Source organism: Perissodus microlepis, chromosome 12 (assembly GCF_051167445.1).
Source record: "Perissodus microlepis isolate ML-2025 ecotype Zambia chromosome 12, ASM5116744v1, whole genome shotgun sequence".
In the NCBI taxonomy this organism is placed as follows: Eukaryota; Metazoa; Chordata; class Actinopteri; order Cichliformes; family Cichlidae; genus Perissodus; species Perissodus microlepis.
Genome location: NC_140472.1, coordinates 3,967,525 through 3,976,029, shown reverse-complemented (window position 1 = coordinate 3,976,029; position 8,505 = coordinate 3,967,525). Strand labels below are relative to the sequence as shown.

At 40.3% G+C, this 8,505-nt stretch overlaps 1 protein-coding gene across 1 annotated transcript; it reads right to left on the bottom strand.

Moving 5' to 3' along the window:
• Positions 1-6,827, bottom strand: LOC146375642 (uncharacterized). Its single transcript, XM_084946710.1, has 10 exons — positions 6,746-6,827; positions 6,436-6,636; positions 5,760-5,797; positions 4,883-4,986; positions 4,721-4,768; positions 4,274-4,485; positions 1,873-2,070; positions 1,734-1,784; positions 243-278; positions 1-80 (listed from the first exon to the last, which is right to left on the bottom strand). The coding sequence occupies exons 1-10, from the start codon at positions 6,825-6,827 to the stop codon at positions 1-3; spliced, it is 1,050 nt and encodes a 349-aa protein (XP_084802836.1).
• Between the last annotated feature and the right edge of the window lie 1,678 nt (positions 6,828-8,505).

Sequence of the window (8,505 nt, the reverse complement as noted above, 5' to 3'; positions counted from 1 at the left end):
TTATTGTGAAAGGTTTATGTGGAACATAAACAAGCGGTGTTCTGGCTCACCATCAAACAGTCTTGTAAGATCTGTGTTCCCTAAAAAGAGTACAACTAGGTTATGTTGCGTATGAGAAATCCAGGCAGTAATTTTAACACAATTAACTCATTTACATAACACATTTTCTTTACATGATGAAATATTCTCTTATTTAATCCACTATACATGTGCCCAGTCTAGTTTCATACATACATACATACCAAAATTCAAATGCAAACCAGACTGTACTAGAGAAACTGCCTTTGAGACAGGGCTCTAGACTAACTTTTTGCCATGGGCGTAAAGTTAGGCGCACACAAATTTTATAATAATTTATATAATATAATGTGTTTTTCTGGATACACTGTGCTTTTTCAGCATTCAAAGATTGATGACACCGTGTCAGAGCACTGGCTATGAATTTCAGAAGGATCAGGCCTTAACAGAAAAGTTAGTTTCTTAGTTCTTTTCCTATTACAGCTACATCCACTTCTGTCGTGCCTAGGCTGCTCACTAGGGCTGGGTATCATCACTAATTTCTATAATCCATTCGATTCCGGTTTTCAAAGTCCCGATTCGATTCAACTTAGCCTCAGACAGTCAGAAATATTATAATTCTGATCATTTATCAGTACTGACTTCATCAAAATTGTGAACATCACAGCAGATGCCTTTGTGTGAAAGTAACTGAGAATAAAACACAGAAAAACATGAAGGAGATTTTCCTGGTCTGGCTTTTTATGGCAGATAACCTTAAAAATATTCTACAATGTTCTGCATATAAAGTTTAAATTTCTTCAGTATTGAACAACAGAAAAAATAGGCTTTCTTGTCCGAGGTCATTTAAGTGAAAAAAAGAAAAAAGAAAAGAAAAAGACAGCAGCGCTGTAAACAACTGTAGACTGGTGGGTACTAAGCGAATGAATAATACAGAAAACAGAGATTGGAGACTGGAAACTGTTCTTGAAGTACAGAGAGAGACAGAGAGAGAGCTAGCTGTGCATGAAGTGTGATTTTAATAGTCGTGGAAGCAAAACAGCAAAATTCATGACGACATTGATCAAATGTGAAGCGCAGTTTGCTGCTTCTTTTCCTGCTGGCTCGGCGAATTTTGGTTGGAGAGAGACAAAACCTGCAGCTCAGAATCAGCGCAAAAAGACGTAATCACAGCGCGGACCCGACGCATCAGAACCGCTAAGCTCCGACAGCGTGTCCGTCTACGGCCCGTAGACGGACACGCTGTCGGGTGAGAAAGCTGTCGGGTGAGAAAGCCGAGAAAGACAAAGCTGATTCCTTGTACCTGTGTGTACCTGCTCTCATTTGCTGTTTGGTTGTTGTTGAAATGGTTTTGTGAGCTTTAATCTGAGAATCTGGCGTTTCTGGCAAAACACAGTTATATTTAAAAGTCGATTCAGGATTTAATGAATTGATATCGCTTTATTCAAGCTACTCACCTCCCACTTCCACCTGCACTTTCAACTGGACCACGGCCAATCAGAGAGGTCCCGCCCCTTACTATCTCTGATTGGTTTAGTCCACGATAGGGGCATAATGTGTGTCTGTTGTTGACCACAGGGAAGGTTGCAGATTTTTTTTTTTTTTTTTTTGCTACCCGAACAGTTGGTCGCACAGGTGCAACCAAATATTTTTTTTTAGTCGCACCACTGAAAAATTTGGTCGCATTTGCGACCAAATTGGTCGCACTCTAGAGCCCTGCTTTGAGAAGAAGAATCTCGTCACCCCTTCTCCAACAGCAACATCCCCTAAAAGAAAGAAGAAAAAAAAAACTTGTGAAGTTTCGAATTAGTCAGTCACTGGATTTCTAATGTTTTCCCAATACAGAAACAATACCTTCCAGTTTGCATCTGACAGGGCCCGCCCACTCTACCGTTGGGGCTTTGTAGAGGGAGATAAGTGATCTCAGTTGATCCACAATACGTTCCCGCAAGTCCATTTGCAGGACTACTGCCTTTCTGGTCTTATACTTTGAAAGTAACTCGGACTTGTAGAGCCAGGCTGCTCTGGTTGCATCTTGTTCACATTTCCACTCTGAAAGGTACACATTTGTATGGATCACATAAATCAAAAGAAATAAAATATATGTAATTTTTGCCATTTGTCTGGTATGTTCCTAACTTAATTCCTGTCACTAGTGATGTGACGTTCTGTATCAAGGCTTCGAAGCTTGTGTCGAGTAATTGAGGGAGCGTTTCCGCGAGGCGTGTATCGAGGCTTGCTTCATTTATGGGAGGAGCTGAAAATGATGACGTCCGAAGCCTCGCTGCCCGGCTGTGTTAGGATGCCTGGGTCGTTGACCCAGGGTTTTTGAGTTTATTATTTATTATTTCCAGTCTTTGGTTTCTTTGAGTTCTGTCTTATGGTTTATGTCTCTGTCTTCTCTAGTTGCTCTGTCTCCCCTGTCAGCTGTATCCCCTTGTCTAGTTCGCGTCTCTGTGTATCCTTAGTTGCTATATCCCCGTGTCCAGTCAGTGTCTGTGTCTGCCCTGGTCCCACGTCTCTGTTCCCTCTGTTGTAGTGCCTGCATGTGAGTCTGTGTCTTTTGTTCAGTCTGTGTTATGGGTTTCCTGTTTTACTTTGAAAGTCCATGTCTGATGTTAATGTGTCTGGTTTTGCTTCCCCTTGTCTCGTTAGGCCTGATTTGCCCCAGCTGTGTTTCCCTCCTGTTACCCATTCCCTGATTGCTCCCTCTGTGTATTTGAGCCCTGTGTTTCTTTGTGTCTGTGTCGCGATCTACCGTTTACCTAGCTGTGTGTTCTGTCAGTCCTCCGGTTTAAGTTTATTTTGATTTTTTCCAGTTATGTTATATTTTGAGTTTTACATTAAAGCTGTTTTGAGTTCACGACTGTCTCCAGAGTCTGCACCTTGGGTCCTATTCCTGTCTGCACACAACCACACATCAGGCTGTACCACGTGACTGGTTCATGAAGTGGTTCGAACTTTGCCGCGAGATATGACAGCGATATAAACCCCTCAGACTTCATTCAAAAATGTGGGTGTTTGATGGAGAGCTGCGGTTAGTGAGAGTTTGGGCGCCTCTGTCAGTGCGCCCCAGGGCAGCTGTGGCTACAATGTAGCTTGCCATCGCCAGTGTGTGAATGTGTGTGTGAATGGGTGAATGACTGAATGTAGTGTGAAGCGCTTTAGGGTCCTTAGGGACTAGAAAAGCGCTATACAAATGCAGGCCATTTACCATTTACAAGTTTATGAGAGTGAGGAGAGAAAGTCAGGAGAGAATGGAGCCAGCTAAGAAGAGGAGGATGTCCTCCCCTGTGTGGGAACATTTTGATCTTATTCCTCCCAACAAGGTATGTAAATTTCTACAGAAGATGTATTTTGATAATACTGATGGTGCAATACAATTTATGTTAAGCTGTCTTTACTTTTGTACAAGGTGAAGTGTTTGCTATGTGCCAGGGAGCTGGGATATAACAACAACACCTCATCCATTCTTAGGCACTACAGAGCTTTGCATGAGAATAAGGGGAACACCGATTGTGGAGCAAGACCAGGTGAGCCATCAAATGCAATGATAATATAGCATGCCGTAATGTTACTAAATGATATAACAATATTATACAACTGTTATAAGTTACGTGTGTGATATTTATATTTGTGCTTTGTCTTTATTGTCTTTCCTCAGGAGAACAATCTCAAATAGATGAAGACCTGGTTAGCATGGTTATTGAGGACTCCCAGCCATTTAGCATTGTGAAGGATAAAGGATTTAAAAGATTTGTTAAATCATTAAATCCTAGCTATGTTCTCCCCACTAAAAAGGTCATAAAAGCAGTGAAAATTTAGTTTTTACAGAATAAAATGTGAACAGGCAGGACTGAGGCTCAAAGCCTCAGTGTGTAGCTGTCCATACCTCAACGTTACAAAAGCACAACCACTGTCCACACCCCAACCACACCTCACCTCACAGTAAATGATCATTTCCATTTTAAGCATTTCCAAATAATCATTTTCCATACTGCCAGTATAAATATACACAGTATACTGCCATCACTGCAATATAGATGTTTTACACACTCCTTTTGTTGTTGACATTTACAGGCTGTGTGCAAAAGGCCACACTCTTCAAATTCATGACAACTAATATTTTTACGTCCAGTAGGTGTCCTACTAGAGCAAATGAAGCTTCAAGAAGCTTTGCGCTGGGATGAACCAATTGGATGAAAAGCTTCAGTGCTTCATGAAGCTTCATCTGCCCATCACTACCTGTCACTACCTGGTTTTTCCCCTAGAAGTGACTTTTCCTCATCTTGATGAGATGCATCTTCCTGCACTACCATATCACCTGACAATTGCTCTGCTCTTGCTGAGGTTAAGGTGGATTCGAAGATGATACCATCTGGTTCCTCTACCCCGCAGGACAGATTCCAGGCATCACTGTTGCTACAGGATGGGACCTCTGACCTTGCTGTTGTACTACAAATCTGCCTAGCCCAGGGGTGGGAAATTCCAGGCCTTGAGGGCCGGTGTCCTGCAGGTTTTAGATCTCACCTTGGGTCAACACACCTGAATCACATGATTAGTTCGTTACCAGGCCTCTGGAGAACTGCAGGACATGTTGAGGAGCTAATTTAGTCATTTAAATCAGCTGTGTTGGTTCAAGGACACATCTAAAACCTGCAGGGACACCGGCCCTCGAGGCCTGGAGTTGCCCACCCCTGGCCTAGCCTGACTTTCAGTAACAGACTGAGGTTCAGCACCACTCAATGAACTGTGAGAGGGATTGGCAGAGATTTCAGCATCCATCACCAATATATATAAAGTGGATTTACTTAGTTTCCACACTGTATACTAAAATATATAAAAAATCAAAGATGTTCCTTACCTTGTGCATTTAGTGATGTGGTTTTTCATTTTATTTAAAGGAATGTTAATGTCACAATTCAGGCATTTTGTGGGGGGTCCTTGTTGCTGGAGCGTTTTCAGGCTCTACAGACAATATGGATATATATATATATATATATATGTATGACAGGGGATTTCTAAAAATCACCCTGTAATTCTTCAGCTAAGACACCTGAGTTAGAAAACACAGAGACTGCAGTCGTTTTTACACGCGTGGGCAGCAATGAACGCACCTTGCGAACTGTGCTGCTGCTGCCTGCGTACTTTTATTTTATACAGCACATGTTGTGTGTGTGTGTGTGTGTGTGTGTGTGTGTGTGTGTAAAAATAACAACGTCACTCAGAAAAAACAGAATCAGCACATAATAAAAGCACGCTCTGCAAACCTGCAGTTTCCTGTCTACATCTGTTCTCTGAAAAACAGGAAGTGGTTCAGTAGCTGGCACAAAAGTTATTAAGCGAAAAGTCACATAGACATTTAGATCGCTTAGCACATTTCATGAAGCTGATCAAATTATATAAAAACAAAAATCTCTTGACAAATATATATATATATATATATACATACACACACACACTTGGTGCATGCGTGATGAGAAAATATTTTGACAGTTCTGCAATCACATTTGCCAACGTGAGAAGCAGAAACAAATTGTAAACACAAAATGACATCTCCTTCTAAACCTTTTCTAACAATTGCTTACATACACATTCAGAACCATTATTACTCATATGCAGTCATGTTTCTAACCAGCTGACAGCTAAAGTGATTTGACACATAGTTGAGCTTAGCTAGCCATTTGAACTAGTTTATTAATACATGCAAATAACATATTCTGACCCTAGTCATTACTCACGTCTTCCAAATCAATACTTTTCTGCAGTGGCCTTATATTGTTATGTGACGGCTGTGTGCAGACAGGAATAGGACCCAAGGTGCAGACTCCGGAGACAAACGTGAACTCAAAACATCTTTAATGTTAAACTCAAATATAACATAACTGGAAAAATCAAAATAAACTTAAACCGGAGGACTGACAGAACACACAGCTAGGTAAACGGTAGATCGCGACACAGACACAAAGAAACACAGGGCTTAAATACACAGAGGGAGCAATCAGGGAATGGGTAACAGGAGGGAAACACAGCTGGGGCAAATCAGAACTGACGAGACAAGGAAGCGTAAACTGAACACACTGAGATGAGACAGAGACCTTCAAAGTAAAACAGGAAACACAAAACACAGACTGAACAAAAGACAAAGACTCACATGCAGGCACTACAGAGGGAACAGAGACGTGGGACCAGGGCAAAACACAGACACTGACTGGACACGGGGATATAGCAACTAAGGATACACAGAGACGCGAACTAGACAAGGGGATATAACTGACAGGGGAGACAGAGCGACTAGAGAAGACAGAGACATAAACCAAAAGACAGAACTCTAACAAAGAAACCAAAGACTAGAATTTATAAATAATAATAAACTCAAAAACCCTGGGTCAACGACCCAGGCATCCTAACATATATAGATCAAAGCTTGTCCAATTCCACTCAATGGGCTGCGGAGATATCGCACTGTATATCCAGTGTCTGGGCTTGGGATTGTGCACAGGTTACGGCTTCGTGTTGTACCCGAGATTCTCAGCAGTTCAAACCCTCCTGTGTCTTTTAGCTGAGGGAAGGTATCCTCAATCTTCGCCTTGACCACTTCTGGGTCATCATCCTTTCCTGTAAAACACATTACTTACTGTACATTACTACAAAAACGGTACATATAAGAATAAAGAAAATAGTTTAACTAAATCTTGAAATATTAACAAATGACATGTAGCATCACCTTGGAATGAAATCCGGTTCTCTCCAAGTCCAGCTGCTGCTAGGTCAAATTTGACTGCTTTAGCTGGCACTGTGTCTGACATATGATCATGTAAACAGAAGAAGGTGTGTATGTAAATGGAGCGGCATGCTTTCTTGGAAGATTGCGGGGTCAGAGATGAAAGTGGCGCTGAGGAAGGCCTCGCTCTGTAAGGGGCAAACAGTCTTGCGACTTCAGCTTTAAAAAGGGAAAAACAATATTAAAGAAAACATTCTAAAAGCTTAGATTAATTGCTACTTAATTTGCAAGCATTATACCCGCTTACAAAATCACTACATTGAACTAAAATTGCTTTCTTTTCGTTCACATAGATTACTTGACTTCCATATTAGCAGAGAAGATAAGACATTTTAAAACAGTCATGATTAACTATTACCTACAACAATGTAAATAGTGATACAGACATTAACCCACAAGACGATTATCTTCTCTTACCTAATTTGAGTTCTTTGCTATGATAAAAAAAAGTATAAAAAAAAATCTGTGACTGAACTTATTAAAAAGCTCATTTTTGGCAGACAGACAGACTAACTGAGCAGTAATGACATATCGTTACTTACCCTGAACAGCGTTTTGCTAACGTTAACACTGTGCTGTTTTGATGAGAACTTGGACCAGGGACCACTTCATCTCCAGTACACTGCTGCAATACTCTCTCAGACTGAGGTGAAGACGTACAATCTAAGCGGTTAGCAACTTCTCTGAGTAACTCAGAAACGGACTTGTCTCCTGCAGCCATGCCCTTCACAAGCACCTGTAACGTTATTCGCGCCCAGTGTTTTACATTTGTCAGTGCCTAGCCGATACTGTTCTTGTTTTGTATTTTGTTTTTTCTTCATCTTATATATGGCTGTTCTATTAAGTTCTTTAAATGTTCGAGGCTTAAAAAACAATGTCAAATGTAAGGCCATGTTTCTATTCTGCAAAGAAATTAAGGCAAACATTCTGTTTTTACAAGAAACACATTCTAGTAAGGAAGAGGAAATGTTTTGGAAACATCAATGGGGAGAAAGTATTCTTTATTCACATGGTACTACTCACTCAGCAGGAGTGATGATTTTATTTAACAAATTTGCAGGGAAGGTTATTGATCATAAAAGCGATGGAATGGGACATTGGATCATGGTGTTGGTAGAAGTCTGTGAACAGAAAATTATTCTTATCAACGTGTATGGATACAATAACAGGTCTCTAAATAGAAACATGATGTTAAACTTAAGTTAATTAATTGCAAATTGGAGTAATAAATATGGTTCTACCCAGGTAATAACTGGAGGCAATTTTAACCTGGCACCTAACTCATGGCTTGACAGGCAACCAGAACACGATTGCATTATTTGTGACTTTTGTACAAGAACTAATATGATGGATTATTGGAGGATGACAAACCCAAATACGAAGAAATACACTTGGTTTAGTCCAACAAATAAGAACGTATGTTATTGGCTTGTCTCCCAAACAGTATCATCATATGTTACTAAATGTGAAACCCAATCAACCCCACTTACTGATCATTGTCTCATAAGTCTCTCATTATCTCTACGTAAACAACAAAGATCTGAGAACTTATGGAAATTTAACAATAGTTTATTACAAAACAAAGATTTCTGTACACAAGTTAAAAAAATTCAATTAGAAATTAACAATATGATGATGACTAATGTCAGTAAATGGGAATGGCTTAAATATAGTGTCAAACAACTAGCTATAGAAACGGGAAA

Bases quoted from the DNA above. Each gene is read 5' to 3' on its own strand.
- LOC146375642 (XM_084946710.1), bottom strand. From the start codon at position 6,827: ATGTCAGACACAGTGCCAGCTAAAGCAGTCAAATTTGACCTAGCAGCA. The intron at 2,071-4,273 runs GTAGTGACAGGT...TGTACCTTTCAG, and splicing joins ACTTCTAGGGGAAAAACCAG to AGTGGAAATGTGAACAAGAT. The intron at 81-242 runs GTATGTATGTAT...TACTCTTTTTAG, and splicing joins TGGTTTGCATTTGAATTTTG to GGAACACAGATCTTACAAGA.